The sequence below is a fragment of the Mesocricetus auratus genome, unplaced genomic scaffold (genome assembly GCF_017639785.1).
Source record: "Mesocricetus auratus isolate SY011 unplaced genomic scaffold, BCM_Maur_2.0 Super-Scaffold_4256, whole genome shotgun sequence".
Classification (NCBI taxonomy): Eukaryota; Metazoa; Chordata; class Mammalia; order Rodentia; family Cricetidae; genus Mesocricetus; species Mesocricetus auratus.
This window is the reverse complement of record NW_024429182.1, coordinates 950,161-974,528: the sequence shown is the minus strand read 5'-3', so window position 1 is coordinate 974,528 and position 24,368 is coordinate 950,161. Positions and strand designations below refer to the sequence as shown.

At 40.2% G+C, this 24,368-nt stretch overlaps 1 protein-coding gene across 5 annotated transcripts in view; it reads right to left on the bottom strand.

The window, feature by feature from the left end:
- Fam204a (family with sequence similarity 204 member A) overlaps positions 1–24,368 on the bottom strand; it is a 108,363-nt gene that overhangs the window by 7,622 nt on the left and 76,373 nt on the right. For 2 of the 5 annotated variants that reach the window (XR_002386093.2, XM_005085346.4), the window contains exons 1-6: positions 23,653–23,716; positions 17,841–18,082; positions 17,274–17,361; positions 17,018–17,048; positions 16,729–16,828; positions 7,238–7,327 (exon numbers count right to left, since the gene is read on the bottom strand). Coding sequence is in view for 1 of the 5 variants with exons in the window: in XM_005085346.4 (XP_005085403.2) it covers positions 7,238–7,327; positions 16,729–16,828; positions 17,018–17,048; positions 17,274–17,361; positions 17,841–18,082; positions 23,653–23,713 (612 nt within the window). In the remaining 4 variants the exon portion in view is untranslated. Of the gene's footprint in view, positions 1–7,237; positions 7,328–16,728; positions 16,837–17,017; positions 17,049–17,273; positions 17,362–17,840; positions 18,083–23,267; positions 23,619–23,652; positions 23,717–24,368 lie in introns of those variants that run through there. The other 3 variants (XR_002386094.2, XR_002386095.2, XR_005875892.1) reach the window with 3 other exon arrangements.

Genomic DNA, 24,368 nt, shown 5'->3' with positions numbered 1-24,368 from the left:
TATATATGTGTTTTGCTGTGGGCTTTAATTTACTAAAATGGTTTTAATTAAAAGAGAAAACATGCTGATTAATTGAACTGCAGAAAAAAATCTACAGTATAAACTGTGCTTTGTCTGTCTCTTTAATTAGACTTGTAACATCTGAAATCTTTTTTAAGGTTAGTTAAAAGCACAGATAAACATAATTAAGACAGCGCATAAGGAATGCCATTCGAGGTGAGCACCCAGCCAGACCCCACAGGTTAAAAGAAAGCATCACAATGTAATGAGATTAGAATGAGCACACCTGAAAACCACAGAGAGATGCCCTCCGCTAAACACCAATTTTACTCTTCTGAGGTCAACATGCTTTGACTTCGAAGCTGCAGGGTTTTTTATGGGAAGAAAATATCTTTAAACCAGGTGTAAAGGAATTCATCCAGGCCTTCTCCCACAGGGTCAGACAAGCTTAATCCATGCACTGTGCTAAGTTCATCTACACGTAACTAACAACTGAATCACTTGTTAGAGTTAAGCAGAATAAGGCTTAAAAAAAAAATAAAAAAACTACCACGTTAAAGCCCCCACAGCCAGCTATGTGCAGACAACAAGAGGATAACGGAGAAATGTCTGAATTAAACAGCACTGGGAGAGACCAAAGCTAATGAAAGGGAGTCCTGGATGACCCTCAGCAGACACGTATGGCCCCAAGGAGAGGGCTTGCATCTCCTCTAGCAGCTGGTAGAGCTGCCTAGCAGCAACAGCCCACGCCTGAGAGGGCTTGTCCTCCCCAGTGCCCTATCCTCCTTCCTACTGCCAATACACCAGTGACATATACCAAAAAGAAAATGGTACTAACTGTACCAACTACTCTAAAGGGAAGTAAGTCAAGCAAGAAAACATCAGGACTGGAAGGCAGAACAGTATTAAATGCATTTTGTCAGAGCCTGCAGATATCCACAAAAAATGACTAAGTAAAACCTACCATCTGCTTTTAGAGAAAACTCATGGTTGACAGCATTTATCAAACACACCACTAAGTGCAACATCTCCTCTCCATTAAATACTGGTTAGAATAAAGATATGACATTTACTTTCAATATGAATATGTATTATATATACTTTACATATTACTTAGAGTGTGTACATATATATAAAAATATGTACTGTATTTTTACCATTTTACCCACTCTTCAGATGTCAGAAATCACAATATTTATAACTACAGAAAGAATCTGCCCTTCTTCAGCAGGGCTAGATGATCCAGCAACGAGTTTTCACTGTGGCTAACTGAAATATACTTACTGCTCAGCACTGTATCTGAGCAGTTTTAACCTGAAAGCTTGGTTTCAGGATATTTCTTCCCAAAAACGTACTCATGAAAACAGAAAGAGAGCCACTCTGCCCTGACACTAGACGGGTGGGAACTGAAGTATACCTGAGGAATTTATGTAGTTAGAGGAGGGGTAATTCATTTGAGGGTGGGAACACACTGTTTTGTGGCCAAGTGAACTTGGTTTTTATCTCCACAAGCTAACGGAAAGAGGCTTAGAGAAAAATCCTTTTTACTAAATGTGATAGTTGTTCCAACTGCTGCCCACTAAATTAAATTCAGGCATTAGCACTGAATTTCAAAGTATTTGTTTCTACAGGTCTCTTTAGACTGAAGTGGGCCTTATGATGAAGAGAATGAATCAGAAACGACAGCAGCTGAGGACGAGGGTTAAAGAGGAGCAGATCAGCTCAGCCCGACACGCCCTACACAAGAGTCAACGCATCAGTCTAGGTCTACATGTCTATTTCTCCTTAGAAACTGCTGAAGCACTGAACAGGCAGGAGGGGCAGGAGGGGCGGGAGGGGCAGTCTGAAGCAGCACAGCAACCCAAAAACACAGCAGTTTCAGCTTAGACACAGACCTTAAGTCACCCCCTTCCCCCAAACCAGAGTCCACACAAACTTAGTCATCACAAATTGGAGGGACACGTTTCTGGGAAATCATGTGGTTGCTGCCACACAATGAGAGCACACCAACAGCCTAATTTTGGCGTACACTCTTTGACGGCTGTTTTCAAGGTCTATTCACAGACGTGTTCTACTTTTAACTTCCTTTTTCTCAAAATTGATGCTGCCCTACTCGCTTCACAGGCTTTTAAATGTTAAACATCAAAATGAGCTTCACCTATGGCTGGAAAGGGTTTTAAGAACTCTGGGGTCTGTGCCTCTGAGCAAAGGCTTTATCAGCAGGTCCCAGTCACTGCTCCTTGAGAAAAGCAAACGGTGCCGTTATTAAAAACCAATCTACCTGAGTTTCAAAAGGACACCTACCATGCATATATATACTCTATTCATAAAAGGTTTCTGCCCCAAACTCATACTTCTCTAAAATCCCATCTCATCGTCACAGAATATGAGAATCTAAAGTTTGCACCATTCCCTGCCAAAGCTCTTCCTGACTGGACATTCTTCACAGGTGCTCAAAGGGTAGGCACAGCACGGGCTGCCTTTCTGAGTCTGTGTCAGAACAGCAAACATGACCCAGCTGTCCTTTCAATTATCCAAGATATAAACAACTGGTTTTTCTTTTAATCAGAACTCCTTAAACTCACAATAAATCATTTGAATTTACCATAACACAGCTTTACATATGTATCAAAGTAAAGGGACAATTGAGAAAAATGTTATTTTCACATGTGCTAAAAACAGTATTTCTAAAGCAATCTCATTTGTCATAGAGTATTATAGGAAAGGACAGATCTTGAAATAAAACTCCTAGTCAGTATTATAAAATTCCAACTTCTAAAACAGCAAGATGAGAAGACATCAAACTACAATATCAGTGTCCTCAAAGAAATCCCTATTTCTAAAACACTGGAGGTATTTTTAGGTAGTCAAACATGTATACAGCAAGGTAGCTCCCAGGGTGAGGGTGGAATTAATACAGCAAGGCTGGAACAGAACACACATGGGGTGCCTTCCCAACCCGTCACACCATTTGGGAAATTATCCAGGTTCATGAGATTGGATATGGATTCAGAAAACAATTTACAATCCTCACACGTAAACTAAACTAAATTTTAATCTTCCTTTGCCATGTAAGGAAAGTACTGTCAAGTGGAACTGGAGGGATGGCTCCAAGTTAACACTTGCTGCTCGTGCAGAGGCCTAGACTTCAGTTCCCAAAACCACATCAGGCAGCTCACAAGTACATTGAATTCCAGCTCCAGGAGATCTGATGCCTCTTCTGGTTTACTTGGGCACCTACACTCATATGTGTGTTACACACACACACACACACACACACACACACACACACACACTATTTATTTAAGTCAAACGTTGCTTTAAAGATCTAAACTCATTTGGCAACCACAGTAATAGCTTCCCTACACAAGAAAAGAACCAGCAACAGACGCTGAAATAGGTCAAAGTACAACTAACAAGGAGAGATGTGCTAGTAAGCATTTATTCATCACAGGGGGGAAGACTAACTGCACAGTGGAGAAGCTCAGCGGTATCACCCCATCAAAGTAAAACTATCAAAAAGTGGCACACACAGAGAGATAGCACATGCCTCTGGAGAGCCTGAGATCATGAGGAAACACTAGACAAAACAAAACTGAACAGTGAGTACTAGCTGGCTTCTCCTCAAAAAACAAGGTCTTGAAAACGAGGACAGAACAGCTACTCTAGATCCAAGGAACACTGCAACAGAGTGCTGAGCTAGAGAACAGGAAATACCTTTGTTAGTGTGAAAATGAATGGAATAAATGCAAAGTTAAATAGTGTGTGGACTAATGATAAAAAAAAAGTTTTACAAATTTTGCAACTTACTTTAAAAAAATTAAATTCCTTTGTGTATGTATGTGCACACCCACATCATTTCTCCCTGTCTATCATTTGGTACCAGGGATCTAACTCAGGTCCCTGACTGAGGCAACCTGTAGACCCTTTTTTTATTTCAAACTTGTTTATATGTGTTTGTGGTATGGATACGGGAGCATTCAGTGTGGGAAGACAACTGTGTAAAGCTGGTTTTCTCCTCCCACCTTCACATGGATCCCTGTGACCAAGCTCTGGCTGCTACTCTTGTGCAGTAAGCACCATTACACACCACATCATCTCCCTGGCCTCAAACTGCACAACTTCCTCAACAGCAAATGAAATAATTAACCCTGCTAAAAGGAACCCAGAACCTGTAATGCAACAGATGCTTCTCTGCAAACTTCCCCTGGTTTCAGGTGGAATAAACTATGCTCTGCCTTATCCTTTCTCCCAGCAAGGTAAACAGACAACTGACTGACAGATGGAGGGGTTCTGCTGTGGCAACTGCCTTTGTAGTAGGAAGAGGTCACGGGACACAATGCTTGGATCCTCCAAAGGAAGGATGCATGAAAAGGCAAGAGAGTTTGAGTCCTATAATCTTTAAGAGTGCAAGGAAGACAGACACAACATTTCTAAAAATCATCAAGCAATCACACACTAGTCTTGCTGGTTTTTCTTAAGTGTTGTCTTGGGCTTCACAACAACTATACAACAAGTCCTGACCAGCATCCCAAACTAATATGAAGCAGCCCTGAAACCTTCCAAGCCATTCAAGAGACAGCTGGTGAACAAGTAGCACAGGGTGAGGTACTTCCTCAGTAGACATACAGGTAAGCACCAGCCCCCTGAAAGGCCTCACGGCGGATCCACACTGGGCTGCCATCAGCTTCTACACCCACAACTTGGGAAGGGTGCAACTCACCGATTGGCTACTAGTGCCCCGTGTGCTTTCCAGTCCTCAAAAGCCTCCCTAGATCCTATTCTTCCCCACACCCACCCTGATGTCCTCCTGAATCTGAATCCTTACAGCCAAACCTGAGGTCCTGTCCACAAGCACTGCTCCTCCCCACCATGCCCTCTTGTTTCCATGGCCAACCTGTCGAAATCTGCAGATGACATTCACTAATTGGTATAATCTTGTTATCTCAGCAATTAACTATACTTTTAAGAAACTAACAGCACACCTATGGCTGAGTTCCAAGGATGCCCCCCACACACATGCACACAAGTTTGCTGAGTGAAAGCACAGACCGGGACTCATAGGGGTCTTACTCAATAGAAGCCTAGATAACCAACAACTAACAGGAAATACCTTCAAGTTGATTTTATTAAATGAACTTTATATTTCCCCTTCAAAATTGTGATGAAATACTATTTGTTATATCCACACAAGAGCTACATTTAATCAAAATATGACCCCCCATTTAAAAAAAATAAGCAACTGTCAAACTGTAAGTATAAGGAACATCAGAAGATGGTAAGAGTAGAATGCCTTAAAAGAAAAAAGCAAACAAGTATATTTCATAGTTCGGCTACAAGGAAAACCTGACAAAGCTTTGATGGCTGTGCTGAGTCATAGCATCCTCACAAATTAAAAACATACCAAATGCCTGACATGCATTTATTTTTTCTTAAATAATGCAGCAATTCTATTTACACAAAGGGAGGTCAAACAGGGATTCAAACAGATGCTAGTATACTCATGTTCATAGTAGCATGGTTTGTAATAGTCAAACAGTGGGAGCGCTGTCTACCAGCAATTAAATGTACAAACAATGACACAAATACCCCAAATGAGACAGGTATCAGTCTTGAAATACAAGAAAATTGGACATACATTACAACACAATAATCTCTAAAGACGTTATGCCAAACAAACTACACCAGACACAAAAGCATAAACATATGATTTACATGAAGCACCTACAGAAACTGAGTGCAGAGGTAAAGTGGTAATGTCAAAGTAGGGTGAAGAGAAACCTGCAGAGTAAGTTAAAGTTGTAGAGTTTTGGTTTTGCAAAAAAATTCTGGAGATGGGTAATGGGAGACTCTGCATAGCAGTGTGAGTGTGTCTGATGCAACTCAGTGACACACTCAACGTGATTACAAGCATAAATTCTACTGACTTTACCACGATAGAACAATTCATAAAATGTCAGAGTTCGCTTTGTTTGAAATAGTGTCTCACTCTGTAACCCATGCTGGCTTTGAAGTCACAGTAATCTTCTTGCCTCAGCTTCCTAAGTGCTTGGATGAACCACCACACCCAGATTAAACTATCAACATTTTTTGTTTTTTCAATGCCACATAATTGTCATCATGCTATTTCTAGCCAATGTCCTTAATACCCGTGGCTCTGTACTTTCTTTTATATTAGCTACTAATATACATGTATAAAAATTATACATTGCAATATTTAATGTGACCAATTACTTTTAAAGACTTAAAAGAAAAAAGACATTTCTGAAATTCTTAAATCTCTTATATGATTTTGGAATCACCAGTCTTCAGTCTTTCTTTTGAATCTTTTTACTCCATACATAAAAATCCAAAAGATATTTTAAGGCCTGCAGACAAAAATTCACACACAAAAAACCCCACAATGGCCACAAATGTTGGGGATTTTTAGACAATTGATATGGAAGAATGCAACAGTATTTCCATAGAATACTTTATGGAAATAGAACTTTCTAACTTCAGATTGGGGGGAAGAAAAGCAAACAAAACAAAAGCCTGCAAATGAGTTAGAACACTAGAAAGGGCCAGGATTTTCATAAATGAACTATGATGGGTTTTATGTGACTTAACACCAAGGAGTGTTAAAGGATAAGAAGATAGGGAATCAGGTACTAAAAATTAAAACTAGGATACGGATTTTCAAGTTTTTTAGTCTACAAAGAGAAAGGAACCATAGAACAGGAAAACATACGAGGTATGAGTGATAGGTCTACAGGACCCCCCCACCTCCAAAGGTGTGAATCTTTGTGACCTTCTACAGTTGGAAATGTATCTATTAGTTTTATACTATACACTATGGGAGAATTAGGTGAAAACCCATAGGACTGAGCAGTATCTACAGAATCTACAATAAAAGGCTATAAACAAGGGCTAAGGAAAGGCTGAAGGGTGTGACTGTCTAACACACAGCTGCCCTCAGTGAGGATCAACTGAGCAAGACAGAAATGGAAAAATGAAGGCACCCTTCTAATCACACTTGAAAAACAATACCACCCTCAAACAAAATAAAGCGAAAAAACCTGCTGAAGTCAGGTAAAACTGGGGTCAAATATCAATTATGCATAATTTTCAGCTTAAGTTTTAGACCAGAATAGATTTAAAGCACCAGAGTCAGCACAAAACCTATCTTTTCAAAATAAACAGTAGAAAGGGAGAGAAGAATAAGGGCAAGAAGAAAATCAGAATCAGTCTGACTTACCTCTCGAGTAGCTAGCTGGTTGCTGAGCTCTTCGGCCTTTTCAACATCCCATTCCTCCACAGCCTGGTCTATCCTCTTTTCAAGGCCTGACTAGAAAGAAAGAAAGAAAAAAAAAAAAACAAAGACAATTATGGACAGGAAAGAAAGTCAATCACTTGCTAACTAAGACTATGTCACAGCACTATAGCAAATGCAACATCATTCAGCCCTCTCAATAACCCTATAAAAGCTTGCATCGATCCCCGATTATCAATAAGACATTTCTGAAACTTTCAGTGGCTAATAAAGTTTCTCAAATTTCACAAGTTAACAGTAAAAAGGAGATGCAAATTAAGATGGGGGGGGGTGTTGGGGAAGTCCTGTGCATTTGTCAATAAAGCACTGTCTGGCCAATAGGGAATCTAGATAGGTGGGACTAGGAGTCCAGGAGAACTCTGGGAAGGAGAAACACAGGAGTCGAGATGTAACGCCATGGGGTAGGAAGCCCGGAAACTTCTCAGGTAAGAGACATACTTAGATTAGCAATTATGGGGTAATTACTTAAGTCAGAGCTAGCCAGTAAGAAACAAACAAGGCCAACAGCTTCATAATTAATATAGCCTCCTGTGTGTTTATTTGGGACTGATGCGGCTCTAGAACCAGGCTGGCGGGAAGGCTCCTCTCAAGGAAAAAGCTTCCCTTTATGGGGGGGGGGGGTAAACCAAAGATTGCTATTCCCTAATAACAGCAATAGTAATTAATTACAGAAATGGTTTAAAATTATGGAGTACTCACCACATGGTAGAACCTAGGGGCTTATGATACTAAAGCTATCACTTGCATCCTTCTAAAAGCTCCACGAAATGGTAGCTTATTTGTAAGAGGTAGAAATAGCCATAATTTAAGCAACTTGGCTGACATTAGTCTATGAGCTGTAAACCCACCCCACATTCAGGTTTGTAAAAAGTCTGAATTCTCATCTATAGCCCACTACCACAGCTTAACACTTTCACTAATGAGCCTTTTGCCATCTTCAATGGGCTTTTATGCTGACTATATAGAGAAGAAAGCAACAAATAATTCTTGTATCCTCCTATGGAAATACTTTAATTTACTAAAACTACTTCAAGAAATCAAAATTATAACTGTCATGAATCACCAAACTAGATAGGGCTCATCATGCACTTATCAAAGGACACCCTGACATAAACAAGGTCTAGCTGTGAAAAGTTACTACAGAACATCAGAGCTTTAAGTGGTCTAATAGGACAATTTTATTTCTAGTGACTGTCTCCTATTCCTTTATTTCAACACAATGAATCTTGGACCTCATACAAACTTCCTCCTTCTTACATAGGAGCAAAATGCTAAAAAAAAATCTCTTCCACCAACTTCATCATAGCAGTCAACAGAGGAAGATTTTGTTCCTGAACTGTTGTTAAAATGAAGACTCTTATTAACTACAAGATAATCCACCAAAAACCAAGCAAACAAAAACTTGAAGCAGAGGCCACTGGGCACTTCACTTGATGTCTGGCATAAGAAGACTCCTTTATCACAATCCCATCTCAGAACTGGGGTAGTCAACTCAATTCCCATAATAGCTGGAGACCTTCATTCAACTATCTGCCCTATGACCCTAGGATATAAGACTCTAAAGCTCGTTTTCTACTCTTGTCGTGTGTGCCTATAGAAATGGAAGATTCTTTCCCAACCATTTTCGTTTTCAGGAAGCTCTAACTCTTCTACTCCAAGCCTGTGTCCTCCAACTGAGGTCTACGGACCGGCTCTTACATGCCAATAGGGCAAATCTACTAAAGAAATGTTTTAATTTACTAAATTTACTTCAAGAAATCAAAATTTTAAATGTTATGGAATTACCAAACTAGGTAGGGCTCATCAAACACTTTTCAAAAATGTATTATTCGGGTTGATGGAAAACTAAGGTTCTTGTGCCCGAATGCAGATCAACTACCTAGCTATCAGGTTTATCTAGATAACTCTTTCATAGTCTCATCTTTAGCAGTGCTATACTTCCTAATCTCTGGCCACAAGTGCCATCTTATTAATGTTCCTAGTGCCTCTGACATACTTCCCTTAAAAAAACCAAAACAACAACAACAACAAAAAAACCCTTCCCCATCTTTTCAGGCTCACATCAGGTATCACCCTACTCTGTTACCTTCTGACCATGGCACCTGTCCGGTGTCCCACACCAAACTGCTCTCCTGTCGGCGTCACTGAACTTCATGCCCCCTTCAGCACTTGTTCTCCTAACCCTGTCTTTCTCCTCTCTTAAGGTCTATGCAAACTCTGTGTAAAGTCACTGGCCTGGAGCATCCCCAAATCCCACCCGTTCTTTCCACACAGGAGGCGCTCACTCAGCCTGTACACCACACTGAAAGCTGCAGTGCAGTGATTTACGTCTGCATTAATACTGAAGGAACCCACCTACACTGACAGCCCCGGATAAGAATTCCACAATAGTAACACTGAGGCAATGATGTCCTTCCAGTCAAAAAGGGATAGCATATGGTCATGCTTATTCATACAAATTTATATGCAATAAATAAAAAATGTATTTCTTGGGGATAGACCAATGGCTCAGCAGTTAAAACACTGCTGAACTTCCAGTGGACCCAAGTTCAGATCCCAGTACCAACATCGAGCGGCTCACAACCACCTGGAACTCTAGTTCCAGAGGATTTGGTGCTTCTTCTGGCTTCTGTATTTCTTCAGGGCTCAAGGGTATTTTTATCTTGAGCTCCCCGAGTGTAGTATAATTAGAAGTTTATAGATTCTCCATTTTGAAATTCATGTCTAATCTATAATGGAAATGAAGCTATTTATTTACAAACTGCTAACACAATAGCCTTTACTCCCTTTGCAGAACAAAGATTTTCTCAAATGCCTCTGAGACAGATGAAGTAAATATTAACATCAAATTTAATTTCTTATATCACAACGTCTGAGGTAGCCAGATACCTCAATTCAGTATTTACCCAAGCAATCACCTAGACAGCTCCACTCTTTTCACCTTAGTAACCTGCCCACTAATCCTCTCTTAAGACATGAATATTATGTACACAGTAGCTATGCTCCCTTCGAATTTCCTAGGCTTCTTGAGATTTTAAAGATCTGGGTGCTGCCTTCCTGTATACAATGCCCAGAGTAATCCATAGATTCTCAGACCTGGGTAAGTCCACATATTAAACCATTCTACTGAATTGACTTGTTACTATCCCTCTGACACATAGAGCTATCTAGCTCAGCACTGAATGTCACAAAGGGTTGGGAAAACTCCCCTATCCCAGAAACTCTTATGGGCTGCTCACCTTAAATAAAGACGAAGTTTCACTTTAAAATTAAATGAGAATGGGGAACATCTCTTAGCAAGTAGTACTGCCTCAAATACAGGAAACCCTGGGTTTGATCTCTAGCACTGCATTAAATCTGGCATAGTGGTGACACATGCTTGTAATCCCAGCATTTGGTAGGTGTATACAGGATGATCAGAAGTTCAAAGTCCTTGAAGGTCATGGTGTTGCATGCCTTTAATCCCAGCAAAGGGAGGCAGAGGTGGGCAGATCTCTGTGAGTTCAAGGCCAGCCTGGTCTACACTGTGAGTCTGTTTTCTTCGTCCATACAATGCTGTTGTCTTTTTCTTCCCTTCACTTTTTCAGTTTTGTTTTGATACACAGTCTCACACTGTACCCTAGGCTGGCTGGGAACTTACGGCACTCATCATGCCTCAACCTCTAGAACAGAGAGTTTACAGGCAAATCTATGCAAGATGCCTAGCTCTGAATTTTTTATTCTATTTTGTATTTATTAAGAACATATTAGCAGTCTAAATGCATTCAAAATTCTTATAAATACTCCCATCACCATAAGAAGATAAGTTCACAGCATTCTGCCAAAAACGCTACTGAAAAAGTCAAATGAAGTAGAACTTTCATTCAGGAACTAAGTAATCTATGGAGGGTATCCAAATTTCTACGGCTGCAGTTCTTTCATTGAAATCAAGTAAATATAAAGCCATGCTATCTACAAAGTGATGATTAGGGTCAAGAAAATACATGTAAACTATCAGCCAGTATTTAGAACACAGTAAACACCTAGTAGTGTTTAATTGTTCTCATCTCTAGTATCAGGTGACTTTCAGGTAAGGTTACAGACTTCACCTTCTCCAAGTATCAAGAATTCAACTCTGGGCAAGTAAATTGCCTCATCAAACAAGACTTATTCTTATTTTTTTATTTTTATTTTTATTTTTTTTGGTTTTTTGAGACAGGGTTTCTCTGTGGCTTTGGAGGCTGTCCTGGAACTAGCTCTTGTAGATCAGGCTGGTCTCGAACTCACAAAGATCCACCTGCCTCTGCCCCCACCTCCCTAGTGCTGGGATTAAAGGTGTGCGCCACCACCACCACCACCACCACCTGGTATCAAACAAGATTTAAACAAGATTTAAGTATTCAAGCTTTTCAAGAAGGTCCCAAAGTAGTTTCTGATTTACACGGGATTTTACCAGAAGAGCAGCAGGAGCTGCAGACCATGGCTGACAGCTACAGTACCTTGGTGTACTCTTCACACTTTTTTACTTGAATGAGAATTAAGGGTAAAATATATCTCAGAGGACAGGTATGTAAAGGAATGACAATTTAGCCACAAGTGGAAATTTTAGCTAAGGGCACTACATAACAGGTTCCCATAAGACGACAACTGACCTGTAGTCAATAAAGCTGTCCTGCAGATGTCAAGCCAAGCAGGTGTGTCGGATGGGGACTCAACCCACATGTGTACCTGAAAGCTCTTTATGTGACCAAAGTTCTTTACGTCCAACAGCATCACAATATATTTCTACACAAATCTCAAGGCTAAATGTTTATTTGAATAATATATTCAATCTTTAAAGAACAATAAAAATAAACTACTGATTGAAATTTGCCCAATTATGACTGAATTTAAATATCCAGAAGCAAAATGGGACAATTTCTCCATAAAGAACAGGAAGGAAAAACATTTCAATACAAACATAAGATATATATTATACAAGTCATATGTGATGATTTTATTATTTTATATATAAATCATACAAAAATTAAGTAAGTTAAAAACTAAACTCATCTATTACTTTAGAAAAAGTCAGATTGAGGACCAAATGACTTGAGTTTAAGGTCTTATATCTTTCCTGCTGTTTGCTTTTTAAGGCAAATACACTAAGCTGTTTCTGCATCTATCAGGAGATTAACACTGGCCCTCCCTACAGAGATGGCCATGGGGAAATCACAAGAAAACATTGTAACTAATATCAGGAGAACTTCGGGTACCCCAGTTCTTCCCAAAACTCTGCACCTCCCTCCCAATGCACTCAAGGCAGCCAGGTTTTGATGTGATCTGTATACTGGAGTTCCACATAAAGATCTAGATGGAAAAAATACTCTACCACAACAATAGAGCAAGTTTGAAAGCGCTATTCTATGCAACAGCAGTTGAACAACTTAGTAAACAACTTTAAACAAACATTAAAGACAGTAATTCTAAAAGAATAATAAAAGTACCTGTAGTTTTCATACTAAAAGTATTCATTTGACATACCCAGGACTATTACTTCGATAATGACTGTTTGACTGCTACCTAATAAAACTGAGTCAACCATAGGATATTTGAGACATTTATAGTGAAATTAATGAGCAAAATTTATTCTACAGAAATTCCCACACAGATGTAAAATAATTGCTGATTAAAAAATTATTAATAAGCTCCATTAACTGTTGCCAGAAATACAATTATAGCTATATTTAACAGAAAGAACACCTTAAAACAGTGCTGGATATTAGGAAGACTATATTTTAAAGAAACCCCATAAGCCTCTCTGTATTGTCTGGCAGGCAGGTGACAGCAGTGTTATGATAACGCATTCTGGGCTGAGCAACAGTTTCAGCTTGGCAGGACTCCAAAGGTGGGTGTATGATAGACATGAGATTAAGAAGTTTTGTTTTGCTTTACTGTTCTTGAGGGTTGAGTGAAAACAAAATAAAAAGACTTTCTGATATTGAAATAGATCAGGCCTCTACTCCAGAGAATAAAACGCTAGACTGGAAATCCATATTTGTTTACACTGTACCACGTGTCTGCATGGTAATACCAGATTCCTAACTATCTGTTGAACTTACAGTTATTCATTGCTTTCATTATGGTGTCTCCAATGTGGACATTTTGTTTTTGCTTTTTAAGTTTATTTACTTTGCTGGACTCACAGTAAAGACCTTGGCAGAAACATCATGTAAAAACCATGATCCCAACCTAGACAGTGAGTGCAGAATTACTGGCATGCAATTGCACTCAACTCCCAAGAGAAGCTGAAATAATTCAGCTTTACTAAAGCCTTCCTTTCCTTTCATGCTTGCATTTACTTGTAGGATAGTAACTGCTGGCAAAATATAGGCCTGGCCATCAACAGTTTCCTTGATTAGAAGACCCATAGCTTTTTTCACCAGGTGTCATTTATGCAGAGGAATAGCTGCAGGAAAAGAACCCAAACTTACAAAATGGATGCGCATACGATCGCAGTCAGACTCATAGCAATTCCTCTTAAACAGAGTTCGTACTTTCAACTGTTTTGACTTTTCTAGAAAGGATGTAGTGCACACTGAGATAAGCTGCTAGGTCCTTAGATGGAGTTCTTCAAATGATACTATGAAGAATCCTTGTAACTCCACAAGAGCTAGTCGTGTCTAGCCAATATTCAGACTATACAACTTCAAACAATAGGGTAACAACAGGATTCTAGTAGGTTGTAAAAAAATTATTCTCTAAATCTCTGCATTTTAGAATGTTTACAAAGTTGATTTCATGGCTTCAATGTCTCTTATCAATTAGATACTCTGAAGCCAATACTGTTATGAGAAAAGATAATAAATATTGCAAATAACTGAAAATCAAAGGCCATTTAATTCACAGGTTAAAAAAAAAAAGAGTTGAACAAATACTTAATCATTCATGCCCAGTAGTTCTCAAACTTCCTAGTGCTACAACCCTTTAATACAGTTCTTAATATTGTGGTGCCCCCCCTGCATAAAATTATTTTCATTGCTACTCCATGACTGCAATTGTGCTACTGTTATGAATTGTAATGTAAATAATACAGTTTTAGGCAACCCCTGTGAAAGGGTCATTCCACTCCCAGGTTAAGAACCACTGATCTAGTCGGTGGCTAGGACTCCATAACGGGTCTACCAGAGATAGCCCATGGCTCAGGGCAGTCAACAAGGTCTTCCTCCCTGCTTCAGGGCAGACTTGGCAATCAAGAGCCTAAGTCAAAGTCACATGACCTGTTCCCGGCACACATGAATCACAAGGGTGAAGATCATCACAAAAACATGTTTGGAAATGCACTACCTTCCACAGTGAGTTGAGGGAACATCAGCATGGTATCTTAAGACTCAGAATTTACTTGCAACTCTACCAATGTGCTTTGTAGGAAATGTATTACTTCTGTATCTGTTCAGTAGTAGGTGCAGAAAATGATCCCAGGCCAAGTATCCGGTTTTATAGGAGTCATTCTGGAATTAATAGTTCTTTGTACAACTGGAGAGAAGAAGCCACATGAGTGTGCTGTGACTATAATCCCAGTCACAGGCTGAAGGACTGAGATAAGGAGTTCAATACTAGCCTGGGCAATAAATATAACCAGGCCTCATATCAAACACAACAAAACTCTAAAACACATCACATACAAAATTCTCTTGAGAAAGGCCCTTAGTTTACATCTCCACAGTAAGATATCACCAACGAATTACAGATTTAGTGAGAGGTTTTTCACAAAAATACCAACCCATCAGAAACTGGCAAAGGTCTTTGGGTATACTGGGTAGTCCTCAGCGGTGACCCATGTAGAGGTATCTCTAAAGCAAGCACAGGATACACAGGTTCACAGGCTCCACTAGCCTCCCCCTAGGCCTCTAACCCTACCATGGGAACACAGGAGTCTCTCACTCGTAGGCTCTACCAACACCACTCCCCTCCCCACCATAAATATGTGCGTTATTCCTTAAAGATCTTTTCTAATTTCTAAAGAGTAACAACTACAACTATATACCTCATGATCAGATACTGCTCTGAGCCCCCACCTCAAATTAGAGCAAGTATTTACTTTTTTTTCTTGTGTTCTGATTAACACTCATGCCCCAAACTGAATTCTGAATAGCTTCTACTTTCAATCTTTTCTCTTTCTAACTTTTCTCAACTTTCTAACTCGCTAGAGGAAAAACCTGAGAAACGATGCGAAGGCAAAGACTACCAATTCTACTTTCACATCAAACCCTCACAGCAGCCCACTCCTCCATCTTCATCACCACTGTCAGTATTGTGTGCATCTTCATCACCACTGTCAGTATCGTGTGCACACTCCGCGGTTTTCTCATTTACTTTCACATCATCATCTATCCTCCACTAACAGTCAGGGGACCTTTAAATCACAAATTACATCAAGGCACTCGCTTAAAAGCCAAGTGCGCCCAAATGAAGTCCATTTGGCTCTCTGAAGTCCACTGGCTCTGAAGCCCCACCCAGTTTTGACAGTTCTGTAGGATTATCTTGAGTCTTGGGCTAGCTACCCTGTTCCTCATAGACTCCACTCCAGCCAGTCTAACCTTCTCACTAAAAAACGAACAGGTCTCACATTAACCCCTGCTGTGGGATGATCCTTCTGTATGCTGTGAATATGTATTCCTCTCATTGGTTAATAATAAAAACTGCCTGACAATAGCCCAGCAGGATAAGGTTGAACAATTAAACTAAGAACTCACATGAGGAGGGGCAGAGTCGACAGACATGCCAGCCAGTGGCCAAACAAGCAGGATGTGTTGAAAATGAGGTAAAAGGGCCGGGCGGGGCAGTGGTGGCGCATGCCTTTAATTCCAGCACTCGGGAGGCAGAGGCAGGCGGATCTCTGTGAGTTCGAGGCCAGGCTGGACTGAAAGCCTCCAAAACAATACAGAGAAACCCTGTCTCATAAAAACAAGGAAGAAAAAAAAAAAAGAAAGAAAGAAAAGAAAATGAGGTAAAAGGTCTTGAGCCACAAGGCAAAACATAGAAATATGGGTTAATTTAAATGTAAGAGTTAGCTATTAGTGAGCCTGAGCTATTGGTAGAGCATTATTAATTAATAAAAGTCTCTGAATGATTCTTTGGAAGCTGCTACAGGACAGGGCTGAACAGAGAAACTTCGGTTTACAAACTCCTCCTGTAGGGTCTTCACCTGTGACTCAGTGAGAGGGCCTCTTTCACCACCCAAGGCAAAAAGAGTGAGGCCCTCACAATAGTACTTTCACAACTTAGACTTCTGATTGAGTTTTAAACTTAGTATCTTCTTTATAAAGCATCTTTTTGGAACATAGCAAGATGTTTTGTTCTAATATGAAGCAGTATCTTAGGTAAGGTTAATCACAAATATGTCCTGCTAGCCAATATATAATGGAATAGTACAAAAATAATAAGATGGTTCTTACCTTCTCAACTTTTTTCTGCTTAACAGGGGGTTCAAATCTATCATTGGCTCCAAAATACTGAGTAAGCTCCTTCCACTGGGTGTCACTTGAGGACTGCTCACTGTGAGAAGACAAATTAAGTCTGTGTACACAAACTACGGCTCTATTTACTTTGACTGTTTGTAAGTGCCCGCAATAACTATACTTCAATGACTACTTCTCATGTCTGATCATTATCAAGATAAGTAGTGCAGCAATCTACAAAGTTCCACAACACTGCTGAATAGTAACCATTTTAAATTCCACCTACCTGTGAGATTCTTTTTCATTTTTCAGTTTGCCTAAAAGGAATTTAGAATACTTAATTATTCAGTCATTATTCCAAAATCAAGTTTTAAGAAATTTGGTTGGGGGAGGAGGGAGGGAGAGGGAGCTGGGATTGACATGTGAAACAAGCTTGTTTCTAACTTAAATTTAAAAAAAAAAAAAGGAAAAGAGAGAAAAAAGAAATTAACTCAGTCAATTTAGAGTCAGTACAACTAACAATCTAAATTTAAAATAAACACCTTTTCTGCAGCGTTTTCTTTTTTTCTGTTTGAATCTTGATGCTGAATTTTTCTGCTCAGAATGTTTTTTATGCAATTCTTGAAATTTCTATGTAAAAAAAGAGAAGGCAAGTGTGTGTGTGTGCTGGAGACAACCATACATTCTAACAACGAACAGATGTATTGAGTAAAATCCTTGTGCTATACCATTTCTAAAGTCACCAACCAAATAATTCTGCTCCTAAGATACTCCAGTTGTCACAGCTCTCAGCTGACTGCGATATTCATTGGTTATGATACAAGGTGTTTGATAGCAGAGAATGAAGTTCAGTGACTCACAGTTAAATGGGGAAAAAAGAAATAAACTAATTTAATATGTTAGGCAAAGTAGAACAGATAAATTTGTTGTTCTTCTATTTATGTAAAACTAGAATCAAAGTGTCCAAATGGCTAAAAGAACAGTGAACAGTATTATGAGCCGCTTCTGCTATCTGTTTTATACCAACATATTCTGCCCACCACACAGACACAGAGAACACGTGCACATATACACAAGCACACTTTCCTAACAACACAGAGAAAACCTACGTTCCACATGTTCAGGGGAATTCCAGAAGGACACTTTTCATATGCATCTGCATCAGCCTCTGTTTCAGTTTCTGGCTTGCCTGCTGGGAAATCTGACATTTTTGGGTTCCTACTGCTGTCAGTCTCTCCATCTTCCTGTAAATTAAGTTCTGGATTCTCTAGTGTAGCTTCATCTTCAGAATCTGATTCAACATCGCTTTCATTTAACCCAGGAGGTAACAGACCACTCCACATCTTTTCTTCTAGAAGGAGAAAGGGAAAGATGAATTCAAACTCAAATAGTAACCACAAAAACTATTTCAAAACCAGGAGACCAATATGTTTACCAATGATCTAGGAACAGCCAATTTATACTTTCTAATCTAAAATGAGCTGAACCGTCCATATAAAATAGCTAAAATCAGTTGTGTTAAGTTGAAAAAAAAAGCTTAAAAGTAACTTAACAGTTTAAGCATGTTAACAACAAATACCTCCAGAAAAAACTGAATACTAGTTTTCTAAAGTATGAATTATTCTGCCTAAGTGAAACTTAGCAAAGCACTCACGGCTCAAGAATGCCAAACACTCAACAATACACTCTGTAGGAATTTTTAAATTTTATCTCGACAGGGCCGTACTCTGGAACCCAGGCTGGCCCTGAACTCCTGAAGACCCTCCTGCTTCCGCCTCCTGAGCGCTGCGAGTGTATGCAAGAAACGTCACAGCCAGCTTAGGGCTTAAAATATCGTGCTTCACGTTGTACCTATTAAGGGACGAAATAAAGGTGGGTGGAAGCATCGTCCAGACGAAGCACACATAACTTTCAATGGGCTGACTCTCCAAGGAGCAGGGTAGCAGCTAAGGAAAAACTGTAAGTTGTATACATGTTTTAAAGGGTACAGAAGTATGGGCAACAAGATGGCTCAGCAAGTAAAGGCATTTGCTGAGTCCCATCCACACATGGTAGGTGAAAGACAACTTTTGGCCTCCACCTCTGTGTATGCAAGCACACCCATACACAAAGTAGGTAAGTGTAGGAACACTAACAGTAAACAACAGGTTTGGTAGGTGAAGAAGATACCCTAGTTTTACATTTTACAGTTTGCTAAAACAAACCAGAAGAAATAGAATTCTAAAATGTAACAAGCACACATACTTCTTGAATAACAATACTATATATATTTGAGAAACAAGAAATTCAGTACAGGATTCTACACTATTTGTATAGTCCACTGGTATAATCATTACGTTTCATGAAAATGACTTTCAGAATTAGTGTAATCATTTCCAAGATTACAAAAATTTCATTTGATTTTGACAGTGTGGACTACCTTTTTCATACAACTGAATTCAAAACAGTTACAGCTCTCAACAGAACAGAAAGATGTCTTGCTGAGTGTCCTGCCCTATTTCGCAATTAAGCCAGCAAGAAAACCAACCCCATTCTCTTCAGGTCACAGGTATTAAGGATCTTTCATTGCTCTGAATTACATATTTCTGCTTTCTCTTAAGGACTGCCTCTCAGACTTAAAGAAACAGGTTTATTTTTGTGGGGGTTTTTTTTTTTTTTTTTTTTGGTTTTTATGAGACAGGGTTTCTCTGTATTGTTTTGGAGGCTGTCGGTCCAGCCCGGCCTCGAACTCACAGAGATCCGCCTGCCTCTACCTCCCGAGTGCTGGGATTAAAGGCGTGCGCCACCACCGCCCGGCTATTTTTGTGTTTTTAAGCCAGGTTCAGCAGAACTTGATTTTCTGAAACATTCTTTTGGCTTGTTAAAAGGACCCCTCTAGTCTCCTGACTCCAGTTCCAGATTCCAGTTCCACTAGAAGCATAAGGAAATCACTTAACAACTCTGACTCTCAGTTTCTTTATCTGTAGCACAGGAGACTCACACTGGCTAGTCTGAGGATGAAGTGAGATACTCAAGAGTGTCCAGGAGGTTCTAGGGGTTCAATAAATGTTTGAATGTTTGGTGCTGAAAACCTGTTTTTCTTTTAAACAAACTTGAACTGTGCATCAAAAAACAAACGCTCAGTGGTTCTTGCTATTATTTCTTGGTCATGGAATGCATTTTTATCACCCCTAATATGGATAGGAGGGCCCGTAAAAAACCTTTGAAGTTTCTGATATTTGTGGTGCTTCATTTATCAACAGATACAAATCATGTTCCTCCACAATCTAGCATGTCTATAAATAACCTGGTATTTGGCCTCTGAAGAGGGCAATAAAACAAGAGGCAGACCATTAATGGAACTCAAATATTAATGCTCCTTATTTATACAGGACTTCTCTAATCATTGTGTGTAATTTTCTATCCAGAATTTATGTTCAACTCAAAGTGAATCCTCAAGTTATATGAACCTGCATCTACCCCTAAACCTGGTCTGTAGGTTTTCAAAGTTAGGATAAAGAAAACTCTTAAGATGCTCGGTAAAATATACCAGCAGGGATAGCAGAGTAGTAAAGTAAATTCTCCAAAACATCCTTAGGCTCATTATGCATTTGAGGACACTAAAACTGTAACACACTTGAGACATTTTTAAAGCATGCTTAGGCCTACTATACAAAGCATGCCCATGGCATTTTTCACTGCATGCTAGATATTCTCTAAGAGCTTGAGAACAAAAGTACACAAAAACAGGACAGCATCGGTAGCCTCACAGAGCAATGTTTACACCAGGGCAAGATGTCATTCAGCCTGGACAGTCAATAGCATGTGCCACCTATGAGCAGACCTCTGCTTTAGTGTGTCTGGAATTTTCACAATCTACACTCTGGGCTTCCAAATGTGCACTCCCATAGAGAGAAGTCTCAGTTACCCTACGCAAGTTATGCTTTTCCTTATCAGTCTTCAGGCAGCTATCCAATTTTCATGGCTTTCTGAACTTTTTTCAAAATTACTTTTATCTACTGCTGATATGGTATCCAAAACTGTCCTCATTTCAGCATTTTTCTAGCTTGATAGTTTCTTAAATGTACCTGAAGAAGAAAAGTTAAAAGAACCTCCAAATTCATAATACAAAATTCAAATAAGGTATGTTTTTTAGTTCAGTCCTTAATCTTTAGCCACACACGTCAGTCTCCTGTGATATTGGAGGGTGGCACAAAAGAAAAAGGAAACATAAGAACAGATGTAAGGGAGATTCGGGTCTCTGCTGATAAACTCAGGTAACTACTGGCAATAAGTCTGCAAGACCAAGCTGCCCACTGAAGCAGCAGCTCAACTGCAAGCCAGTCAATACAGAGAGGCTGGTGGTGATGCCTTCCGTGAGCTTCTGTGTGAGGCACTGGCTTCCTATTCCTATCAATATGTGTCACGCATAGTTTTCCAACTGGCCTTCTGTTACTTCTGTCTGCACTTCTCTGAAGGGAGATTATTTCTTTGAAGTGTCTCTTTCATTCCTTTCAGGATGTTCGTCTATTTTAAGGGAGGAAAAACCCTAAATTAGTCTCTTAACTGAGAAAATTCACTCAGCCAGTCTCAAAAGATGTGGAATAATAACAGACAAACAGTCAATTCTTCGACGTAGTAGATTATAGCCAGGCACATAGCACAGCCAATGAGTTAATCTGTAGGCTTTCAGTTTTTAGCCTGTAACCCAATAATACTTAATTTAATCATAACTGCAAGGAAGATGTAGATGAGCCATAATCCCCCTTTTCTCTAAAGTTTCAAATATCACCTCCATTTCATGCGGTCATCACCACTGCAGTTATGATTTAGCCCACCCTACAAACTATTTTGTGTACAACATGAGATACATCTTCTAGTTCTGAACAGACACCATTGCCATGAACTGAATGTGCTAAATAAAGAGGGTTTCACCCTCAAAAAACAACCATTGCCATGGTGAGCACAAACCGGCAGAAAACAATGCATTGACAACAGAGTAGTTCAGCAGATGGTACTCTATGGTTTTTTCAGTTTTATAATGTAAGTCCCTAAGCTAACCTCAGTATTTTATTTTAAATCAAATTATAATCCCCCATAGCATATCATCTTGATAAGAAAACTTAAAACCAGTGAAACATTATCCTTCGCTTGTTACCAGAGATGTTTATACACCCCGTTTTCATAAATAAAAAAAAATTTAAGGTTTAATGAATATCATCTCATCTCTCAAAATACAGAAAATATAGATGTCAAATCTCAATAGTAAAAGTTGTAGCTTGTGACAGGCTTGGAATTCAGATGACTTCCAGCCCTGAGAGGGCATTGGGTCTCCATCCTTACTAAGCTTTATTCAAAGTGTCACACCAGCTACCACTGAGATGTCTTACGTCTGTAAAATGTTTATAATCTTAATGTTGTCAAGTGTGCCAAACGCCCCAGAACTGCCTCACTCTTTGATGTAATACCCTGTTCTCCCCTAAGCATGCAGTCTTGATTCAAGTCCAGGAAAGGCAGTTTCTCTCCTCTACCTCACAATCCAGTCAAGATTACCAGCTTCTAGAGGCTCTGCACCCAGGCTACTGAAAAAAGGACAGGAAACCCAGTCGCAACAAAAGACACAAAAGCGGTAGGAGAAAAACAAAGCAGGCCATGTCACACATGGCACACAAACCAAGAGGCAGGCATTAATCCTCATCACAACACTCATTAGAAATTAACATCAACCCTTTCACAACTGGCCTAAATCATTGTGATCCACTTATTTTACAAAGGCAGAGCCTGGTGGCTTTCAATGATGTTCTTTTTAGAGGGCAAAGTTGGTGATGCATTCTTGAAGACAATGATTTGGGAGAAGAGCCAAAACAATGATTCTAGGCTGTAATTATAAGATTGCTAAAATAACGCACTGATTTTTTTAAATACAGCTTTTACATATGAAAAACCAGGCAAGATATTACGCTAACTAACATACTGAAAGTCACACGTAAAAGTCTGAGAAATGTATTTTCTGGACCGCCCAACTGCTTAAAAGCAATGCCCACATGATTAAAAAGCCTGAGCCTCTCAATGGATAAGCATTTCCTGTCTCTAATATGACAGAACGTAAACTGCATTTTCACCAAATGACTATACTTTGTATTCATTTTAAATCACAGACATCTAAATTTAATCTTATTTTAAGAGCAATTATAACCGCCATCTAACCTGTAAGACCACAAGAAAGCACTTATTTAGTTCATGAGCTTAAAAACTATCAACATCGATGCAAATGTCTCAATTTACTGTTAGGAAATGGGTTCCTCTTTCTCAAAACTGCACAGAAAACACACGGGGATCTCAGGCCCGAGTTCGGTTCTGTTTCACATGAACTATTTACTTAGCGGGATTTCTTTTTGCTTGTTTGTTTCTTTTCTTTGCAAGAGAGGGTGAGCTTGAATCAAGACAACGTGTGTTTACAGCCAAGGCCCGGAAACTACGTTTTCCCCCACCACCCCAGAGTCCCCCTACCTCGTGTGCAAAGATTCACAAAATTACGCGCGGGTGCAGATACTTACAGGGTTCAAGACTGCGACCCGGGGTGGCTCGGAAAAAAGGTCCACCTTCTCCGAAAGCTGACAACCTGGAACTCGGCGGCTCTGAGGGCCGCGCCACCTCCGGATCTCAAAGCCGCGTCAGGATCCCCGCCGGGACGCCCAAGTCGCCGTCCCCGATGCGGCAGCACACTGGGAACCTGCCCGGCCCCTCCTCGCGCGGCCCGGGTCGGCGCCGAGCGGGGTCTGCCACAGCCGAGTTTTCCCAGCCCGCTTCCGCGACCCCGCGGAGGAGCCGTGAAGCCCGGCCGCCCAGACTCCTCCGCTGCCCTCCCTGCCCCCGGAACCCAAGCCCGACCGGCCGCCGCGAAGCCGGACGCCAACTCGAGCTGCGCGAAGCCGAACTTACCGGCCGGGAAGCGGCGGCTCAGCAGCCATCTTAGCACCCCGTCAACATCGCACCTCCTCATTGGCTCAAGCGGCTCAGCCAATCGGCTACGGCCGTTCTGGTTCTGAGGTCGCCAAGGCAACAGCCTGGCTTGCTCATCTATCCCCCCCAGGAGGAGGCTGTGTTTGTTTGTTTGTTTGTTTGTTTGTTTGTTTGTTTGTTTTCCCTCCATTTCCTCACTTTCTCCTTTGACCCAGCAGGTTTTGGTTTCGGCTCTGGTTTTTTTGTTGTTATTGTTTTGTTTTGTTTTGTTTTGTTTTTTAGCTTTGGTCTTTCTAGCTCTTTGCCTGTGCTGGTGCTTCTGGCTGAGGAAAATACTGACTTCGACACTTACTGAATTGTTGTAGAAGCCCTCTTCAGGGAATGTTTTCATTCATCAATCCCATTTCCTTTCTTGGATTCCTTGATCTCTTTTTTCCCCCTTTTTTTTTCTTTCTTTCTTTCTGCATATATTTGAGTGTCCACTGCGACCCAGGCCTCATGCAATTCTCAGTCTGATTCCTGTTCTCTAGGCACTCACCATCTGGTTGATGGAAATCCAGCTGAAGCACCCCTGGTCAGAAGTTTGTTTACTAGGTTGGGGAACATTGTAAAGGTCCTGATGAGAAACTTGGTGGTGTGCAAATGACAAAAAGATCGGAAAATATCACCACGTGAAGACAATAAAACCAGGCAGA